The sequence below is a fragment of the Bacillus rossius genome, chromosome 3, assembly GCF_032445375.1.
Source record: "Bacillus rossius redtenbacheri isolate Brsri chromosome 3, Brsri_v3, whole genome shotgun sequence".
Lineage (NCBI taxonomy): Eukaryota > Metazoa > Arthropoda > Insecta > Phasmatodea > Bacillidae > Bacillus > Bacillus rossius.
This window is the reverse complement of record NC_086332.1, coordinates 100,186,376-100,209,510: the sequence shown is the minus strand read 5'-3', so window position 1 is coordinate 100,209,510 and position 23,135 is coordinate 100,186,376. Positions and strand designations below refer to the sequence as shown.

Sequence of the window (23,135 nt, the reverse complement as noted above, 5' to 3'; positions counted from 1 at the left end):
ACATACAAACATACAACATATGTTAACAAACAAAAAAGAATTTAGAAAGTGGTAATAATCCTGAAAGTATAGTAAAATCCTGTTAAGACGTTTTTCAAGGGACTGGATGCTAAACACCTATTAACAGGGAAAACTTCGTAAGACGGAAATAGTTCAAAATCAGTTGCTACATAAAAACAAAATTCACGCAAATGGCATACCTACATTATGTGTTATTTGTTCATCTTTCCCTCTTAAAATTGGGCAGTTTGTGTGGATACTATTACCAAAAATATTTGTTGTTTAGAATAAGTAGAATAAGCCTCGCATAAAACTTTTAAAAACAGAACTTGAAGCCCAATTTCAAATTATTTTAAATATTAATTATGGACTAATGTAATTTATTCAAAATTATGAATTACCTCTTAAGATTTAATATAAAACTAGTAGCATTTTTTGTACTGATGTTGACCTCTGCAGTTATTTTTTACAGTATTCTTTATTCTTGCCTCAATAAAACTACTAAATGTATAAATATTTCCAGTAAAATTCTTTGTCGTAAATACATGTAAAAATATAGCAGGTGGTAAATATTTTATTATGGATAAACTGTGAACTATAAAATGTTTACAGTGACGCAACAGAAAAAACATCATGAATGTAATGGCTACCGACCGCAGCTGTTTTATTTACAGTACCATTACCATCTCGGTCACAGATGACCCAAATCAATGCCCCGTTCAAATGAATATAAACAAAATACTTTGGAAAATTGCTGAGGAAGCACACGCAACAAATCCTCACATTTCAAATAAATTTTAAGTGCAATACCACCATCACTCAAAAACCCGCAAGAATAAAAGTCAGAATTCCAAAAATAATAAAATATGTAAACAAAAGTTTTAATGGGCTTTCAAGACTATATAGTATGATCCAAACTGCTTGGATACCAAATCACTGCTCTTAAAATGAGTCATGCCTGCGGATCACTTTCCCACAAGAGCATAATGCCTTGGCAATTATGGCAGCATAGGACTCGGAATGCAGGAAAGAACAGAAGAAAAGGGCTTGCGTACTACGGCTCGGAGGACTGGTGCCTCAGGCAGGTGAACACCAGCCGGTCGTAGCTCATCTCCCAGAAGTGGGCCTTGGTGAACAGCACCAGGCCAACTAGGACGATGGGCAGTCCCAGGACGGAACAAATCAGCTCGCCACTCACTGATGGCGACCACTCCACTAGTTCTGCGGAACAGACAGTGTCGTTTACAAGCAGCGTCAACAGTCAGCACACACAATCATGTAGAGCAGATAAAAAATGTTTAACCAATAAAAATCATCACAATAATTAGCAGAAAACTTAAATTCCACTTTGGGCATTAATTCCTACCTAAAATTAACATATAATTTAATTTAAACAATGAACGTAACTATTTACTGTTATAAATAGGGGTAAGTGTCGAGAGTAAGTCAATGATTTGTGGTAACCACCATAAGACAAGGGCACACAGACCAGGTGTGGAGAACAAGATTCGAACCCCCTTGTAGCCCCTTCAGAATGAATTGGACCGCTCTTAGAATCGAGCATGCTAAATAATTAAGAACATGTGGGTCTCAAAGCGTCTCACATGCCTAGCTCCCTTGAGGTATTTACCATGTGGTTACACAAAAAAGTAGTACAAAGTCAATGCACAACGATGATTCAAAATATCCAGCAAGTAGGATTAAATATATAGTTAAAGCAGCCTTCTAAGGCAGTCCTCAAGAAAAAAATTAATTGGTTTAAAATAATTAAAGTTTAGAGAAACAAATAACTGCATCACAGTTCAAGTCCTCAGCATGCTGGTCGCATCCTACTATGGTCGGTGTTAAGAGACTGAGGAAAAGAATCTTCAAATGGCACTCGGCTGGCGTCAAACAAAAACTGATGATGCTAACTCATCACTGTGCCATAGGCAATAAAAAGTTAAGACAGTTAAGACCTATAAATTATGTTATGTAAGTACAAAATACTATCTTGACTTAATTAAGTGAACAAACCTCTGGTGCCCTTTGGGAAGTTTGTGTTCGTTGTTGATTTACTTAGATTAAAAGGTAAGAAGGGAGGGGAGGCAAGATGGTGAGTTGCATTGGGCTAACAATGAATGCTGTAACGAACCGGGGATAGCAAGGTTCAAAGCATAGCTCAATTAATAAAATGTATATTTATTTGCTACACTAAAATTTTACAGTTATCTCCTATTTTCAACCAGTCTATGTTAATTTGCACTACCTATCAAAACCTAATCAATCAAATAAATACACACGCCTCTTGTGGTTCATGTTTGCTCACCACTGTTTACACACTTCCTCGCCACTGTTCACATGCGTTGCGATACTTATTCACATCACCGATATCTCCTTAAGTTCTTGAACTCGCTTGTCGCTGGATAACTTGCCTGTTCACTGCTATCACCCCACAGAACTCTCTGATATCACTACCACCTGCTCCAACCCATAACTCTCTCTTCGCACATGAACCTCGTATTCCACTTCAGACACCAAAATATGTACCTCTCAGACATCTCTCTGTGGTCTCTTTCTGCTCACCACTGACCACACACTTGTTCTCCACTACTCACGTGTATCGCGACACTTCTTCACCTCATTGTTATCTCCTTGGCTCCTAGATGTTGCTCAGTGACAGATAACTCACCCGTTTGCTACTACCGCCCCGCAGAACTCACTGGTATCACCACCAATAACAACTGCTCCAACTCTCTCTTAGGTCGGACTCTTGCATACACACTTCACCCCTCGCACATGCAATTTGCACCCCTTTCACACATACACTGGACTCATCAGCCAAGGCCTTACATACCCTCCGCAAAGACCCGTCGAAATATCTGGTAATGTGCATTTTACAACCGGAACCTTTTCTGACAGCTCAGTAACCCAGGGAGACATTGGCTTCACCAAATTCTTCAGGCTGTGACGTTAATATTAACACACAAGTGAGGATCAGGCTTGAAAGGCCGGCTGCGAGCACGCGCTAATTTCTACAGACCCAACCAGAGGCAGCAAGGGAATTTTTCTTGACAGCAGCACTAGGCCGGCGGGACTGCCTGGCTACTTCGTAGCAATATGTTTACACTAGTGCTACATCAAAACATAAATATGCCAGAATTATATTCTTTCTATTTTTAAAATACTGTTTTTATTATAGTACTGAAATCTAATTAAAAACAACACAAATCTTATAAATTATACATTTTAAAAGAGAAAGTATTTTTACCAAAATATTTTGATTGGCAATTGAAAGTTAGAAGCAGCATTAGAGCTTTGCAATGTAAGATTAACTAATCTAGCTTAAAATAGAAGATTTTACTAGGTTTGACACAAAACATGTGAATATGTCATGAATAATAAGGGTCTGCAAGAATAAAAAAAAAATATTTTATATTCCTGAAAAATATGACATTCAATTTCCACATTTCAATTTGAATAATGTTTTTAGTTATTTATTACTGATAAATACATCACGCGGGACATTTTAACCAAAAATTCTAAATGAAGAGCCAAGAAGAATTATTGATAAATAAGGATTTATTACTGTAACACTGTACATTCATACTTTTTAAATAACATATCCATGGGTCTGAGTTTGACAAACTTCAGATACAGGTTTATCATGACAAAATAAGTTCAAAACATATAATGACTCATGGTCTGAACAACAGGTTTATTATAAATAATAAAAGTAATTAAAATGGAACACTGAGCACTTGGATTGTGTTTAGATGAATGAAGTTTTCAAACAACGCACATTTGTCACTGTCACACAATTTCAATTGAAATAATTGGGAGTTGTAACACATCAAAAAAGTAGGTGAAAATAAAAAGTGTCACCTTAGCATAATAATATGAAAGAATATTGAGGAAGAGAAAGTGAGGGAGAGAGGGAAAGGGATAGAGACAAAGTGATAGAAAAGAGATGGAGAGAGTAAAAGAGACAGAGAAAAAGATAGACAAAGATTGATAAGGAGAATAAGAGAGATAAAGACACTGAAAAAGAGATATAGGAAGAATGAGAACAGAAGAGAGAAAGATAATGAGAAAAACAGAGAAAGAGACAAAAAGAAAGAGAATGAGACCAATGAGAAAAAGAAAGACAAATAATTATGAAGAGATAAAAAGAACAAGAGAGCAAAAAAAGAGGAAAGAGAGAATAGGAGATAGAGAAAAAGAGAAAAAGACAAAAAGGGAGAAAGAGAGAGAAAAGAGAGAAAAAGACAAAAGGGAGAAAAATAGAGACAAGAGAGAGAAGAGAAAGAACACAGAAAAGAGAAAGAGAGAGAAAAGAGAAAAGAAAGACAAGAAAAATAAAGAGAGAGAAATAAAGACAAGAAAATGAAAGAAAAAGGACAGAGTAAGAGAGTAATTGAGAAAAAGAAATTCATTTGACCAGGGACTATTAGCCCAATTTGATCCACCATTCACCCCTTGACCCGCATGCAACACTCGAATATCCCGCCAAACATGTGTCCATTCAAAATATTATTTATAAACTCTTAACCTCATATAATTTAATAACTAAGTAATATCAATATAAAAGGGCCCTTATTTAATTTATTAAGGTTTCTATTAAAGGGTTTTATCTGTACGCCTTCGGCACGCACATGAAATTAGCCTAACGGTCATTTTGGTTCAGTGGTTCAGACACTTCCTGTAGCCACTGTATGCTGCTACTCCCCCAGTCTCTTAAGATCTCCACACGAGATACGATGCTCGCTCCACACCCAACACTTCAACTGTGTCTGAATCAATATGTTAACATACACCGCTTGTATTAATATTTTTAAACCATTTTCATTCTACTTCGGGGCCTACCTCGAGTGGTAGACTGTTGAACTTGTTTATGGATTTTACGAAGAATAACGACGAACAGTAACATAGTCCAGGTCATCTTGTGAGCAAAGTCTTCTATTTCCATGCCGTTGTGCGTTTTCAAACTGTTTCAATGTAACTGCTAAAGTGTACAAGAGCAGTGTCAATAAATGTGTGTGTGTCCGCGTGAGTGCATATGTATACACACAGGCACACACACATAAACATACTATTCTCCGTTCACTCTTACCTGAGTTTTGAATTAAACAAACACCGTCGTATCACTGCCCCGCGTCAGCAAGTGATAGGCTGAATTCATCTTGCACGCCAAGCACTAGTTGCAACACACACACTTCAGTACAGTTGGTGCTAATAAAATAACGGAGAAGTAATATAACAGGAAAATGGTGCCGTTACCGTTCAGGACACAAAAGCAAACAATGTTTTTAATTCTTGAATAATCGATAAAATTGCACTGTAACGTAAGACAACAATATGATAGTGTTACGATTTGGTATTCACCTAATCACTATCTGGCAGTGGTGCTATCCCTTCCAGACTTGAATCAGACCTACCACCACTATCTTCATCCCTACTGTCGTCACTGTCACCGAGAGGAACTATAACAATGTCAATGACAATATCACTGATACCATCCAATTCCCACATTCTTTCCTCTTGTTTCATTACGTGCCGAATACAGTCGTTCCACTTCTCTGGAGTAATCTGAGACAAAGCTGTGGCTACCAAAACACGTACCTCGCTTAGCATGAATGTTCTGTTATTATGTGCCACGTAACCTTTAATCTGACTCCACACGAGTTTGATTGGATTCAAGTTGCAATGATACGGCGGTAGCCTAAGAACAGTGTGCCCCGCTTTCTCGTCGATGTTGTCAATCACATATGCAGTAAAAGATGAACGTACTGTATGAACTAAATTCAGCAACTCCACTTTCACAGACGTTGCACTGAAGGATATTTTTTTTTACTGTAACCACACGATAATATTTTGTTTTCTCCACGAATGATTTGGCACACGATCACACTTTACACTGTGATAGGACGCATTGTCCATAACAACAACACTGTTCTGTTCTAATTTTGGCAATGTTTTTTCAAACCAATCCCGGAAAACGTCACCATAAATATCTTCATAATAATCGCCGGATTTCTGTGACTGAAAAATTAACTCACCCTTTTCCACAAAACCACTGTTGCTACCAATATGAAGCAATATAAGGCGCTGCCCCTTACCTGTTGGATTTTTTAGTCCTGTAGACAGTCCTGAGAGAAAACCTTCAATCTTCTTCGTAACTGTAGAATCTTTCCGAGACTTGTTTGTAGCTTGCCCTTCATTCACCCACGTTTCATCTAAATAGTATATTTTGCGTCCTTGTTGTCTGTAACCACGGATTTTGCTTAAATAATTTCTTCACCATAGTGAAATGTCATCCCTATCAATTATGACATTTGTTTTGCTTCTCTTTACGTACTGAAAACCGATAAGTTTTAATAGTTTATACAATGTTATCTTTAAAAGATTTGTGCAATGGGAGTGCATGACTTGATGTAACTTTATAAAATGTTGTTCGTCTGAAATTAGGAAGTTCAGGGTCGTCGTCAACACACCGTAGCACTTTGTTCAGCGTAGGTGGTTCATTTGTGAAGAAAAAACTATGCACTTAACGCCTAATAGCCGTCTTCACAAAATCATCACAAGTTTTGATAACAGGATACTCATGTTTCCTTTTCTTCCCAGGAGTTGTTAATGTCCCAGTGTACTGTAATTCTTTCCTTGCACGAAGCACACTGCTCTTCGAAACACCCGTAAATTCCGCAGTTAAACTAGCTATATCGTTCACACGACAATCCAGATATTTGTCTGAAAATGTTTTAAAAACATTCAACACAGTAGTTTTCTGTGCACTTTTCATAGGCTTTCCCGATCTGTGCTTTACAAAACTCGGTCCGGCGTCAGCCATAACAAAACGTGCATGCGTGAATCCAAAATACAACTGTTGCGCCGGGCACATGGCGTCTGCTAACATAACTGTAAGTAAATACTTGCTGACACATTAAACTGTATTGGATATTAATGGTGAAATGCGATAATGCTATATAACAACAATTGTTATAAAAAAGGCAGTGTAAAAATACTTACAAATGGTACGTAACCAAGGGACTATTTCTTGCGCACGATTAATGTGCGCAGCAGCCGGCAGCCAATGAAAATGTTTGTTTACAAGAGGCTTTTTTATTCCAAAACTCAGGTACGACTGAACGAAGAATATATATAATACTTTTTATTTATTTTTTATTTTACTGTGTTTTGTGAGAGCTCTTATAAAATGTAAAAAAAAATTTTTGCACAATATGTTTTAACTCTATTTGAAAAATATTTAATATTCGGGAATAATTTAATATTCAATTAAAAATTCCATGTGACTAAAAAAACAGGGTTCATGGAAACCTAATGAATAAATTATGAAAATATAAAAGAATTGCTACTTCTTACATGCTAGACAAAAAATTTGAAAATAGTAAAGTGTATTTTCGAAAATCATACACATATATATAAGTAATGTGTGTGTGTGTGTGTGTGTGTGTGGGAGGGGGGGGGGGGGTTTAATAACAATGTTTTCACATGTGCTATGTATTCAAAAATATTGTAAGCATTGATAATGCTTGCAGGGTTAATTATTTACTTGTTTTTATTTATTTATAACATTTATTATTGTGCAAAAATATTATATTGTTTTCTTATATGTAAATGTGTGAGTTATTAACCCAGCCATACTATAGCTAGATTTATTACAGTTTCGTCATTAATCTCAGAGAAATTAAAGACAGGCTACAATTATTTTACGTTTAATTCCATTTAAAAATATGACCACACGAAATGCAGTTCCATCGTTGAATTTACTGCTTTGCAATAGCTTCGAAATATTGTCATGCTGTAAAATTTTACGTGAAGAGTTTATTGAACTTAGTTTTGCGCTATGGTGCTTTGTGTGCCCGCTTAAATGCCTAATGCTTGCTTGCGACACTCAGGTGTTGTTTTTTTTTTTCTTCGCGGCGCGGTAGAATGCTAATGCTCTCTGTTTTTCTGGGGCGGTGGCATGATTCACCACCCGAGGGCCTGGCCAGCTACGGACGGTTTCAACATCGTGGCCTGGAATCTCCAGGAGCGGGCGGTTTGTTTCCGTTGCGTTGCTATTCCTGTGCAGGCGCGCGCGCCTGTCGCGCCGGTGTCTGTGTCGCAATCTGGCGGAAGGTATGCGAGTCTGGCAAGGCCGGTGGAGAGGGGATGGTGTCGGTTGGCCGGATGGTGGATGTGTTGTGAAATCGCAGCCAGGGTTTTTTGCTGTCGCGTAGTGTGTTCTCGACGTGATGACAATGTGAGGGGGAATTAATAAATGGGCCACCCTGGGTGCGCCCGGTATGGTTCTTCTCTGTGAGGTGTTTGAGGACTGTCAGAGCCCCTGGCTGGTAGCTGCATGCTGCCATTCGGAGAAGGTGTTGTAAGTAATGGCGAACTCGTAATTCTCCTTCACCTCGTGTCTATCCTTGAGTAAAGTAAAGCATGTAGGCGTATTTCAAATTGTGTTAGGATGGCTTAACTTTTTGTTTCTTTCCAGGAGTGCAGGCAGTTTGGAATCCAGTAATGTTAAATTTCTTTCGTTAATTTAGCCTAAGGATGGGTCGATGTGTTTGTAAACATTACTCATTTCATTTTAAAAGTTAATCTCATGCTAAGAAGAGGATAAATTATTGTTTATTTATTTCAAAGGAGTATTTATTTATTTATTTATTTATTGTGAAGAGAGTAGTTTGACATTGTGTGACATTATGTGTTGGTCATAGTTTACTGGAAATAAACCTGAAACGATGTGGGATGAATAATACTTTTTTTCAGTCAACACCCTACACCCCCTGTTCCAAGAAGGTTAGACGTCCCTGTACCAGCAACACTGCTACCCCCCCCCCCCCCCCCCCCCCCCCAATGTTTTTGAAATCTTAACATATTTTATTATTTTTATTTTGAGTGACATTTTGCAGATCTTGACGAAGTCCGAGGGCATTCCGCCACAATATAGTAGTTAGTAAAATGAAAATTGGAATATTCTTAATATAAGGATTAGAACTCTAGCTGTCAACGAAGACGGCTTCTGTGCGAGGGACGGTCTCAAACCCTTTGAGACCCTGCTCAGGAACCAAGAAGAGGCACTGGTAACCTCGACCTGTAGAAATTTATGTTAAAAAAATTTCAGCAAATATTTGATAATTGTTCATAAAGTTACAGTGTATGACAATATTAGCCGAACTCCCACGCAGGTCGTCTACCACCTACATGTCAACGCAGGGCCAATAGTGATGCAGTTGCTGCCCTATCCAGCCATCAACTGATGGGTCTTCATCAGTGAGATCGATACCTTAGTAAACATTCCAGCTACCAAAGGAGTTGCAGTTTACTGACCCATGATTCCAAAACAGCATATGTAGATTAGATCCTTTCGATAACCTTGCATGCCTGTATATTGAGATGACTGACTACCCAGTGGTCATGCACAAGTACCATCTTTATCCTACGATTGTGAGCTGCCAAACCAATTAATAGTATAACTATCTGTAGCAATGTGTGTGTGAATGACCTCTCTTCGAAAACTCACATCTCTATTTTTGTCCCAAAACTTCATAACTGACATCAGTACCCTCGCACTAGCATACAAATTCATATGGCTGGGCTGCATAAGAATTGCCACTAACTCATAAAATCTCAGCCTCAAGCTAACTGTTACTTATTGTTTTTTAATTGTAATAATTTAAAATCAAACTTTCAATTTGATTAAATCTTGATTCCCATGCAAGTTTAACAAGTAATATTTTATTCAATACATAAAATAGTAATTTAGTAGTAGTAGTATTCATGGTGATATTATCGTAGAAATAAGTAAATAACATTAAAAGCCATTAATATTGAGTTTATTTTACTAAATAATTAAATCCAATTTTATCTATTTTCAAGGTGCCCATAAATCTATTCCTTTCTTCACGACAGATCATTGTTCACATATCTCACACAGAAATTTAAATTACCAACTCAACAATTTGATATCTACTACAATATATCCTTGAATACTTAAAATTAAAATTAAAAATAATAAAAAATATTCTTTTCATCAGAGAACAACTGACAGTGAAACCATTTAGTTGTTTCTTTAAAATTATTTACAATATTTAAAAAACTTCACAACACAACTCATGCTCCAAATACAGTGGCTCGTATGTTAAAGCCATGGACAGGTGGCCACGAAACATTCACTGATAACTTACCTCCCATGTTGTCAGCACTGAGCCCCACCATGCTGAAGAGCGACCACCAGACACCACACAGGGGCAGGGAAGCAGTCATCACTGCCAGCGTGAACACAGACGACTCGCTGATCACCAGGAACTTTGTGGAGCACACAGTGAACACCAGGTACGAGGCTAAGAACAGCCAACCACAGAGCAGGGTCTGGAAGCAGGAGTCTGCACTGTCCGTGCTAACGATCTGGCTGTTGCGGCCAAAATGGCACGCCAGTGTGCTGTGCAGGTGTTCCCAGAACTCGTGTGCCGAGGAACTCTGTGAAATTAAATACATATATTATAAAAAAAAATAACAAGAGTTAAATAAAAATAATTACCAATGCTGAATTGAAAACTTGTTTCTCCAGACTGTGATGGTGAATGATCACAAAAATTGACTAAATACAGTATGAGGTAAAATAAATTAACAATTCATTTATTGAAGTACCCTAGCAAGTGAGGCTTATAAGTAGATCCCAATATTCACAACTTACAACAAGTTCCCATTATTTGTCAATGTGACTGGGACAAAGACCATTAAATGTCGCACCATTGGAATGCAATGCCACAGGCTCCCAGAAAGAAAGTAACAAATGTATGAATGCCCTATCCCATGTTTCCCCACAAATGAACATCCAGGCTTTATTCCACTATCACTGACAAACATAGTTACAGCTGCAAAAAAACTGTTTGAATCCAAGTGAACATGTAATGTAACATTCTTAAAACATAAAAATAAAAATCATATACAGAAAGTTTCAGGTATGCAATGTGCAACGTGCGCGCCGGCATTCAGACGCCCGCCGGCTCCTCCCCTTCCCTCGTTCCCCTTAAATCCCCCTCCCGCCATCCCTTCTGACGTCCGCATGACGTAGGCGCCTCCTTTCAGGCCTACTGAATGCAACAGTAGCGCCATCTGGATTTTTTATATATAGGGCTGTTTTTCATTTGCTCTTCTGTTCTGTTCTGTTCTGGGAGCGATCGTTGTGAGGGGTGCTTCGACTTTGCGCCATGTTACGCATGGCTAGGATGTGCCTTCTGGTCGGTGTCTTATATTTTAGATAGTTCAGTAGTTTGCCTTCTGTTTCCATGTTTGCCTTCTGGTCGGTGTCTTATATTTTAGATAGTTCAGTAGTTTGCCTTCTGTGTCCATGTTTGCCTTCTGGTCGGTGTCTTATATTTTAGATAGTTCAGTAGTTTGCCTTCTGCGTCCATGTTTGCATTCTGGTCGGTGTCTTATATTTTAGATAGTTCAGTAGTTTGCCTTCTGCGTCCATGTGTGCCTTCTTTTCCTTTTGGGCTCATAAAGTAATGCTTGCAGGACACAGACTCTATTTCGTAATTATCTGGTTTTCATTGCCAGTGTGTTTTACCTAAATTGCATTATTTGGCTTTCCTTATTTATTTTTTTATGTTCTCTTCGAGGCCATGTGTTTTGTTAAGGTTAAATTTTTTTCCGGCCTCCTTGTTTGCCTTGTGCTCACTTTGAGTTTGTTCCTTGCTTCTGACCCATTTTCCGTTGGGGCGTATGCCGTTTTCTCCGTCGCACCTCTCACGTCCGGACAGACAGCATTCTCTCAGAATTTCTTGTATGAATTTTAAATAACGGTAGCATGTAAATTGTATACTGACTATTTGTATTGATCACGTGTATTTATGTAATTTTTTTGTACTTAATATTGCTCCCTCTTTATTGGCAGTTCATTTGTCATGTGTTGTCCCTCCATATTCATATGGGGCTTGAGTTAATTAATAATAAAGTTGTGTATTTCTGCCTTGATATTTATGCTTTTTCTTTAGGGGTTTTTGGCTTAACTTTTCGCACAACACGTCTGGCACTTTGCCTGACCCTATTACTATGGCCAATGCTTTTTTGTCATTTATCTATTTGTTATCGTAATTGAGGTAAAGTGAAGTGGACCACACCCCCCCCCCCCCCCCTCCTTTTCCCCTTAACGATACTTCAAATGAATGACACATTTGCAAAGAGTCTGTCCTAAGTACATGTATGTATTGTTTACAACCTGAAGCAGAATCAAAACTGACAAGGTTCAATAAGGCAGGTGCTTATTAAAGCTGATTCCCCTGTCCACGAGACAGAGTTGTATTTTAAACCAATTTGAAGATTAAGTGGGTGGAATTAAGTATGGTATTTATGGTATTTACTTGCCTCTACAGCACCATTAATACACTCCTTTTTCAGTCCTCAAGTTTCTCTAGAATATTTAGTGTATAAATACTCTTCAAGATCAAACTCACCAGTGCTGTCTAGCAGATTCTGGACATAGATATTATTGAGCTATCATGTATTTGGTTGCTTTAACATTTTATAACATGTAAAGAGCTCAGTGTCTTTCCGAAATGAACAGTAACCTTACTTATACCACAGTGTACTTGTGATCACTAGTACTTTATATTAATGTAATAACTGACTATCCCTCAACAACCTGAATAACCAACACACAAAATAATCTGCTAAACTTGAACTTTTTCAAGTGATATTGATGAGTTTGTCAATAAATAAAGGATGTCTGTACCCCATTTTCTGACCCCAAAGTCACAACAAAGGTTTATCTTTGAATCAAGATAGTTCAGAAAATGGAAGATGTGAACGACTATAAAATAGGACAGGGTCCAATCCAATCTAGTTAGGATTAGCAGTAATCCACTGTGTGTAGACACAGAAACAAAATCATAACATGTAACACACCATTCAAATGGGCATCTGGATTTAATTTTCACGGAAACAAATATTTATTGCACAGGATTCACTTAGTGAGAAAATATATAACCATACATTAAAGTTATTGTGATATCCATGCAAAAACCACAAATACACAATATTAAGAAACATAAATGTGCTGAAAATGCTCAAAAAAAAAAAATGTTCAATGCACTAAAAGACCATGTACTAAAATGCTAAATTCTAAGTTGAATCACGCAACATAAATAAAATTAAAACCCTCAAACCAATTCAGACACAAATTGTAGCATTGCAGTATACAAATCATGTTTCTTCTGTCATCCTTTCAACTTTGTTTTGCTATTTAGATTTACCTAATATTATGTGTAATGAGTTTTTTCTATTTATTTAAATTTGAATATTGTATTATAATTATATATTACGTTTTTATTAAAATGCAGAAGTTGCATAATGATTCTAGAACAAGGGACTGTGTCTGGGGTGATGTGTAAAAAGAGAGAGGCATAAGAGGCCTTTAAGTGAGAGTGAGAACGAAACAGTTATTCCCCAGTAACAGAGACAAAAGCTGGGATTCCCCACTGGTCGTGGGAACTGAGTGATAACTGATGTCTCACGGTGTTGGAGAGAGAAGGAAAATGTAAAGTCCCTGGCTCTGTGTATAGAAAACTGTTTTCAATGTATGTCGCGTATTCTGATTGGCTTGTGATTTGTAGTGTGAATGAAGCGGGTGTGTGATTGGTCAGCGAGGTCATGTGACTGCCCTCCCTGCGTGAAGGACACAGAACCATGATCTCGTCAGTCGTCTGTTGTTCGCTGCACGAGGGCGCGTTCGGCGGCTTCTCACAAAATATGTAGGAGAATTGCGGGATAGAAAATTTAACGTTGGTGGTCAGAGCCATGTCGAGTTTTAAGTTAACCTAATTGTTGCCATTCTAATTAGAAATTGTAACCACCTTCGTCGGTGTTTGGCTCATGGCGAAATTCGGTTTCGCTGGGAGCGGCCCTGTTTGAGGCCGCACTGATCTCATGTACTTACAGTAAGATGTTACTGAAGGACTTAAGCTACGTTTGTTTTCTTTAATTTTCATCGCCCGAACTGCGAGCATTTCTCGACAGGCGGATATACATATTGAATGAGTGAACAAAATATTGAAAGTGATTGGATTCAGTTGTTTCGTCTTTCGGACAATAAAACTCTCAAATGAAAAAGAAAGAAAATCTTTTTATTTCACTAAACGAACCTTAACAAATTATTTGGTAATTGAAGCAAACACAACACTAATGACATTAACATTTCACCTCCTGACCTAATACTAGCGACCAACAGAATGTACATATAGAACCCAACAACTTACAATATCTCTGAATGTACACTAGCTACACAAGCAAGTTACACGAGCAGCAAACTGCAGGATTCATGTTGTAAAACCCAAAGCTCAAAGACAGCAACAGCATAGCCAGAGTTGAATTAACTAAATGATTGTTTTTTGCTCAGCGAGCCAAGACAAGTCGAGTATTTCAGTTTTTTGTATTATCTTTGAAAGATTTGTGCAATGGGAGTGCATGACTTGATGTAGGCTTTTGGACATACGCCATTGCTAAGCAATGGCGTATGTCCAAAAGCCTACATCAAGTTCAGTTTTTGTATTAACATTAACAATTACTGTTGCCTGAAGTACAACTTCTTTTATTTTGGATGTCTCTTACTAACTTAAACAATTCCTAGCTTTTCTAAAAAAATATTCTGATAAAAGTTATTTCTATGTAAAAATCCATAGTTTTCAGTGATGATCCAAAGACCTTACAACAGGAAAAATAGTGAATTAAGAGCCCTGCCTACCTGGGCACACATTCAGCATGCAGAGCTTCAGAAAAATAACCATGGAATTTAAAAAACGGCTGGCAACATCCACGTAGGGTCTTTTCCGAAATGCATAAAAAAATAAGTTGAGGGCAGATAAGTAGCTCCCTTCTTATATTTCATTTTAAACTGTATTTTTAGAAGTGTGAAAAAGACTAAAACATGTGTTTTTAGAATATATTTTAGACATGAAACATCCTATACAGATTCTTGAATACATTCAAGGGACTTGCATTACACCTTTATCTTGATTTTTTTTGTCATATTATGTAATGGTTACCACTCAAATCCCATATTTTCCATACGCAGTACGAGAAGACTGCGCCAGTCCACAGCCTTGTACTTACAGGTGATACCACGCTAGAAGCACCAGCGAGTGTCACACTTATCATTCCACCTCACTAACACAAAAAACACCTCTGACTAGGTGGGCCCTTTAACTGCCGGGCAAAACAAAGATGAATTTCATCACAGCATATTCATGCGTACTGTGCACAAACAAAATCAAGAGCATCAAATAATGTGCTAAGACAGTCTACTTCCGGGCAACCTCATGCATCACCCGAACGTGGTTTAAAGCTATTAATGCAGTTACATAATAAAGCACAACCTTTTTTCACAGAAAATGTTTACGTTAGAGAGTTAATAAATAGTTACGTGCAAGTGTGTAGCTAGTTAATATGCATGAGCAAGCATATTTTTACATACTCTCAAGATGACAAAATAGTATAGTAAATATTGCAAAAAAAAAATAGTGTGGGGACTTCATTTTGAACACCAAATTGTAAACAAGTATAACGTAGCCACTCAGTAACTCTTCCAAAATGAAAAACACGGCGTTATGAAACAACAAATGATGGTCGGACAAGCTTATTCCAAAGATAAAAATAAGAAGCACTGACCTTGCCGATGGCAGGAATCATGTCAGTCCAGCAAACGGCCAAGACGAGCCCAAGACCCACAGCATGGGTCCACAGTGCGATGCTGATGGCGGACGGAGCACGAGCAGAGTCGAGACGCGGCTTCGTGTACGCCACGTGGCGATGGTCCTTCCTCGGGGATCCCTCCCGGTCCTCGTCATCATCCAGCTGCAGAAGCGGGCGGGAGTGCCGCGTGACCGCCGTGTCGATGGTGGACACGATCCTCGAGACCGTCGACACCCGAGCACCGCCTCCGTCCACTGCCATCAGGTCCTGGGCAAGGAGAGCAGGTGGCAGCCGACCAACTACCCTTGCCTGGACACAGCTGGTGTTCCTCACACAGTGGTCTTAGTTCTGTTACGTATGTAGCACGGTCAGTATGGCAACGCTACAGGATGGATCAATTAAGCAAATAGGGCCAAAAGTCTTGTCTGTATCAAGGTCACTGAAGATGACAATGAGTGTCTAAATAAGAATGAAACTTTTACAGAATTAATAGGTGGGGTAAACCTCCGTACAAGTTAAGGTATCGTTCAAAAAAAAGAATTTCAAAAGAATTCTTCGAAGGTTCTATAGCAGACTACGGGCTCATGTCCAACAGATTAACTAAGCCCCTTGATGAAAAGTCACACTTAACTAGAACTTTGTTAAGTGCAGCAAACAGACCCTTGCACTGATGTTGGGTCTTGCTCATCCTGATCGCACACGTTGATGGAAGGTAACTGGGTGCACCGTATATTTACTGGGCATATTGACCCGGTACACACACCTTAACAGGGTCAAACCTTATTGACGTGGTCTGCTCTGAGTGTCGGACACACTATTAAGATGTTATACGTTGGTCCTAAGTGGGCTCTCCAGGCGTATGACAAGTGTTGGTCCCTGTATAGACACATACGAGGTCATACGAACAGAATACTCACAATGATAGTAAACCAGTTTTTATTCACACACTTCTCTACACGTACAATACAATTAAGTCTCTCGCAATGAAACTATAAAAAATGCCAATGGCAATCCAATCGGCTTAAGGGCGGACCAGGACACCACATCACCTGGTTTGGAAGTTAAGCTTCGTAGGTTGATTTTCAATTTTCAGCAAGGAACTGACATTATTGGGTTAAACAGTGTAACACTCAGAGTAGGCTTCGAAGATGAAGAAAAAAAAGGGTTTAAATAATGATTACGAATGGCGGATATGAATAGATCAGATTTACCAGTGGTGAAGTCCTCGAGGTGCAGTAATTGCTCCCTATTCCAGGCGGCGGTAGAGAGACTGGGCAGTGATCAGGGTGTCATGGCCAAAGGAAGCCTTTGAATTACCATTAGTTCATGAACTAGTACGTGAGAAAACTAACACCAATACAAAAACCCTTCCAGCTGAAACAAATGTAAAAATTACAATTGTATTAATTACTTAATTAGGTATTACGAGTACGTGGCACAGATTCTATAAACATCTCAGGCAGTGATGGACTAGAACACACTCACACACACATACGCACTAGTATATAGAGACAGGGAACTTTGGGTGGGGAAGGAGGTGGTGGCAGATCAGGGTCACAGGGGCGCAGCCTGGGACGATGTCAGCACTAGTAATTTGGTACGGTACTCAAAAATCAAAATGTAACCGTCCTCCTTTATTCTTACAAAGTTTTAAGTGTTTTGTAAAATATAAATTTATGTGAAAAAAATGTACTAAACCCTCAGCCAAACTAGTGTGCCGAATCCTGTACAAACAGCTCGCTGTCCAATTTAATATTCACATACAGGCAAAGTTACACCTGGTAAGCAGAGCAGTTTACTGTCTCTTTCCCCGGGATTAGCTTCAAGGGAAAGTACTAGCAACATTTAAATTCACGTCAAGTCTCAAACAACATGCATTTAGGCCCAAACTTTAAACGTCTGGTTTAACAGTCTGTGCATAGCACTCGTACCCTCCTCTGATTTGGTGACAGCCTATTATTGAAACACTGTGTGGTGCTAGTTTATAAAACTATATGGAGGCTGACACTTTGTGAAGTCTTGAAGCAGAAGTTGACAGCCAAGTAACTCCTGTGCCTGGTAAAAGCATGGTGCCTCATCCGTGGTCACAATCCCTAATACACCATGCACCTCGCGAATCTCACTCCCCAAGACTTGCTCTGTCGCTGTCAGCCAAGTTTCTGCAGTGGCAGAAGCTCTGATTGGTCTTCGTGCAACAGCACTCCTGGCAATGAAGGCATGCAACAACATGCGCTTCAGATCAAAGTTACCCAGAGCCCTACTTAATATATTTACCCGCAGAAGGGTCACCCCTTTGTATGGATCGCACCCTTAATTTTGGGCAAAAAATCAAACATTTTCACTAAAAGGGTTGCCCTTGCATCTGAGCCGCATCATATAACTGTCTCCAGTAGAATACAAGTGAAGTCTCCTTTGTCTTCCCCCTCTTTTTCCTTTATGGCCCTTCCTCCCCCTCCCCCTTCACCCTAGCACCATCTAACAAAAAAAATACAAAGGAAAAGAATGCTATTTGTTATACCCATGTTTCCCTTCCGGCCTTCCCCAAAAGAGAAAAGAATGCATTCTATTTCCTTGTCAATTTTTTGTCAGCTTCTTAAATAAAATAAAGAACTCCCTTTGCAGCAGTTTTGTCATGAATGAAATGTTACAGGAAGTACGTAGGAAATCTCATGCAAAAACAATGTTTGGACACAGTTGCATGACAAGAACCTCTAGAGATTGATGTGATAATTGTGCCAGTTCGCGACGAGAGAGGGAGGGAGAACCATTAACACTGCTGCATGGCCACATGCATTCAAACACACATGCGCTCAAACACACACACACACACACACACATGCACTCCCTTCCTCTCTTTCTCCCTCTCCCTCTCTCTCTCTGGTTTATTTTTAGATTCCCCCTCTTGCTGAGCGCCAGCCCTGAGGCAGACAGTCACATCACTTGCTGGTACTGGCCGGGTAGCTGCATGACAGGAAGCTTAACAGTGCAGTTCATGATGCTTTACACTCACTGCTGAGATATTTTAATGAAACAATTTATATTTACTCATAACATATTTGTTAAAAACCAGCACAGGCTAATTATTAAAGCATAGTGCAATGTTAATATTTTTAACCCAAAATGTAAATTTTCACATATGGGCTGCAGTACCATTTTATTTTTTTAAAAATAGGCATAATATCTGTGACCCATATGCAGGTAAATAGAGCAGTTGTTTTGACAAATGCTTTTACATTTTCAAAATTAAATAAGGAAAAGTAATAAATTTAATAGATATTTAAAAATTGATTTTCAAAAAAGAAACAATATTACTTGTTTACTCTATTGCTTTTCAACTTATTTTTAGCAGTTAAATATTAAATTATTTTTAACAAAACTAAATAAAAGAAGTCTTTGAAAAAAAAAAAAATTTGAAAAATAAACATGCCAAAAAATAGCCCGGTGAATGAGGCAACTGCCACACTACCAGGAATATAACCCGGATTGCCTTGGTGGGACATGCGAGAGAGCAGACCGCTCAAATACCGTGGCCTGGTGTATTTAGTCGAGGTGAGCAACAGAGAGCTATAGGTCTCTGTGTCTCTATTTGTGACTCTGTAGGCATATGTACGAGGATGTATGCCGATAACATGCATGTAACCAGTTTGTAGTTAAACAATAAATAAGAAATAAAAAAAAATTATGTTAACAAGATAGACTCACTTTAATTTTAACACTTCTGAGCTGTAATAAGCATACTCTACATAGAATATTACACGAGAACAAGAAAAATTAAAAACTTTTTTTAAGTCAGCTTTTTACATACCAATAACACAAAGAATGCATATATTTTGTGTGTGTGTATTTGTTCATCACTATAAACATGATTACATTACAAATATGAAAATTAATTTCATAGTTTTTTAATTTAGAATAAAAAAATTCAAAATTTCACATAATTTTAGAAAGTATTAATATAGTATTAAAAAATTTTCTTAGATTTTGATTAGCTATAGAGATATTATTTTTTTATAGCAAAACAAAACCTAACACCAAAACGTGTCAAATTTTGGAAAATTAAAATGACAATAATTAATTTTTTGTTTATGTAATTCATTGCCAGTTTCTTTACTGCCAGTTAAAAAAATTTCATAAAATTAATTTTTATTTACAAAACCAAACCAACCCCATTTTCACTATCATTTAAGAGTTGTAATTTTGTAAACTGTCAACAAAATGTTTTTAGATTTAGTGTGTCCATTATTCATTCCAAAACCTTACCTTTAGCTTATTTTGATTAAACAATATGATTTGTACCATTTTTGATTCGTCTCAACAGCCAAAACGATAAAATTCTGGGCAGGAAAAACAAATAAGGGTCCTAATCTGTTTTAGGAAAGACTGACAGTAACAGATGAAACAAATACTAGCAAAGACTACACAACATCCACAGTTTATACGCAGTTTTATATAGACTGTATCACAATCTTAGCAAGCCGCTACATATACAGGTAGACAGACAACTATGAGTGACGGTGTACAGGATTAACAGTTTATCATTGTTAAGAGTAAAAAATCTCAATAATTAATTCAAAGCAAGTCCTTACAATGTTTAACGTGACATGAAATCTTAACACGCAAAAGGTACAATTAAGGTAAAAAAGAAAGAATACATGTTCGATCAAAGATAAAACACAGTGTAAATACAAGCAAGCATGGAAAATATTTTAGAGCAATGCATTCATTGGTGCACTCATATGACGTACAAGCAATTTCCAGCTCATCAAAACAGAAGGCCAATGTAAGCGAGGCAAAACGAGCTAGCAAGGAGAAAGCCGTCGCAACCTGCTGACCAAAGAGTCGAAGGAACAAGTTACCTAACGTGAAAATACAGAATTCACAAATTTTAAAAGGGACAAATTCCCAACATAAGCTTATAAACCAAAAATCTGCGCATACAATAGTGGAGAAAACATGATTATGTTACAATAAATATGATTACCAGACAGAAAATATCTGTCCAGGGAAAGTTACCTTGTTTTGTAACTATAAACTGGAGATTAAACATGTCGCAGTGCGACAGTCAAACAAATCAATTAAGGATAGGAAATTCTAAACCAAGAATCACTAACTCCAATGGCATGGATATGTTCACATCAGGAAAACATGGAAAAAAGCAAAACCGTAAGTCAAGACAATAATTTTGAAGGTAGGAGCTGAAATAACAATTTAGAAAAAGGGTTAGAAATTAATTTAAATACTTACTTTATGGTGTGACCATCACATGCCAAATGTACAGTGAGAACCAATCAACGTGTCATGACTTACCCCTTCACCACTCGCAGCCCTCTGGAAACAGTAACTATCAGAAACTCCTCTCAGAACTAACAATACAGGCGGCAAGCTCTCAGGGCTTATATCACGCAGGCGTGAACCAGACCAGGGGAGTGGGTACCAAGGCAACAAGTTAGGAAGCAGGAAAAGGCTAGGAGGGGAAAAAAAGGAAATGCATAGAGATCGCTGATGTGCCGAGGACAGTCTTACGAAACTAGAGATCTTCCACGACGGCCCGCCTCAGATTTTTATGTAAAATCACACCTTATTACACTCTTAGATGTGGAAGTTAAAAAAATGGAGCACAGTATTTGGCAATAGTTGTGTGTACATATTCATGTCCATTATCTTACCTTTCAATCAATTAGCATAGAAGATATGGTTTTTTTTATAATAAAAACCAACCCAAATCCCTATAAATATAAGACACACAAGACAAAACCCAATATGTACATAATTTTTGCAAGTTCCATACCTTTCCCTTTAAAAGATACTGTGAGCTGAATTTTTATTTATGAAACCCTCTTAGAAATAGATTTCGAGAAATGTAAAACAGTATTGGTAGTTTCTGTAAATTCACAAACCATAAAAAATATTTTAATGTATACTTTAATAGCATCATATATATATTTACTTTATTATAAAACCATATTTAACCTCTAATCTCCTAGGTAAAGGGTTTTAACAAGTTGGCAGGTTTTCTGATTTTTCCACCCCCATTATTTTACCTTTAGCTTCATTTTTGAGATGTATCTTTTTATGAAACAATTTTAATTTTCCAATGTTACCCTGAGTATTTTTAATAACCTACCTATGTCATGACGAGCTTAGAGTTTTTCTTAATTTGATCCACAACAGGATGTCTACAAACATCTGAAGAATCGATTTTAGGACTTTTTTAGTCAAATATTGTTATATTATCTTTGTATGGTACGCAAATTTAAATATTATAATAAATAGATCTACGACTAGCAAGAACGTGCTAATATTTGTCTTAAGAAAGCTATACCTTTCAGAGATAATTTCCACATGATTTAAGAAGACTGTCTCCAAATACTTATATATGTGCGACTATAATCTGAAATGAGGGTATCAAAAAAAAATTCAAAGTCAGCAAAAGGCTAGTGGAAATTGATGTTTCGTGACCTACTGTTTATTTCAGTATTTTTATCATGTCTTTCATGACGATTTCTTAAGTTTTGTTAGTTTTTAGTGAATTGTGATTTTCGTGAGCTGTAGGCCACCTGAAAATAATTTTCTAAAGGAACCAAAAATTTATAAAATCTTCCCAACTTCAACTATCAGTCCCTTCTATTAATAATTTTTTTACATATGAAGTTACAGCTTGCAGTCCAGCTTCTGTATTACATGTCACGGCTCGACAGGGCAGACTGCCTAGCCCTTGGCACTTGAGGTCAACGTTCGTAGGCTGTAGTAGTTATTGTGAAACTGTCATGGCCTGCGTGAAACAATCAGTTCCTTCTGCCAGTTACAGCCTGGAGCCCATCCACAACTGTCATTGTAACAAGGCAATAACAGCTCGGCAAGTTATCATTTAGACATGACATACAAAAGTTTGGATATATAACACAAAATAAAACTAGAGTAAAAAATTGAAAAATATAATTTTGTATACTTTGTATACAAAAATACACCAAGCACCAAAACAGGATAGCTAAAATATTTCTGTGTAAAACCTGGCATTGTTACCACATACAGTTCAATAGATGGCAGAAGATGTATGGACTATTAATATTACATGTGTTTAAACCTGTGATATTAGTATTAAGACATTAAAAAACATTTTTTTTAGCAAACATTTTTACTATCGTTATTAAATTTATGTTAAAAATAACATCCTGTTCATCATATTTCCTACAAAGATATAAAATATTATCATACTGCAACTCCATGAGCACCTGCTAGGTCGATTACAAGGAGCTGTCCTGTATTGGTCTCTAGTGTATCAGGTGTAAGTAAGTGCAAAAGCTAACATACTGCGTGCAGGACAAGCTGCCCTTCGAGAAGAGTGTAGTGCAGGCTCCACAATGCTAACCCCAGAACGTAGACCAGCGTCCACACAAAGTGTGTGCGCCAGCTCCAGTCGCCCGCATCCTCGCTCCTGTCCTCCCGCTCGT

The 23,135-nt window shown here is 37.7% G+C and overlaps 1 protein-coding gene across 1 annotated transcript; it reads right to left on the bottom strand.

The window, feature by feature from the left end:
• Positions 1–100: 100 nt before the first annotated feature.
• On the bottom strand, positions 101–23,135 carry LOC134531078 (uncharacterized). Its single transcript, XM_063366615.1, has 4 exons — positions 23,054–23,135; positions 15,661–15,951; positions 10,179–10,470; positions 101–1,221 (listed from the first exon to the last, which is right to left on the bottom strand). Exons 2-4 carry the CDS (start codon positions 15,943–15,945, stop codon positions 1,055–1,057), a joined length of 744 nt encoding a protein of 247 aa, XP_063222685.1. The 5' UTR covers positions 15,946–15,951; positions 23,054–23,135; the 3' UTR covers positions 101–1,054.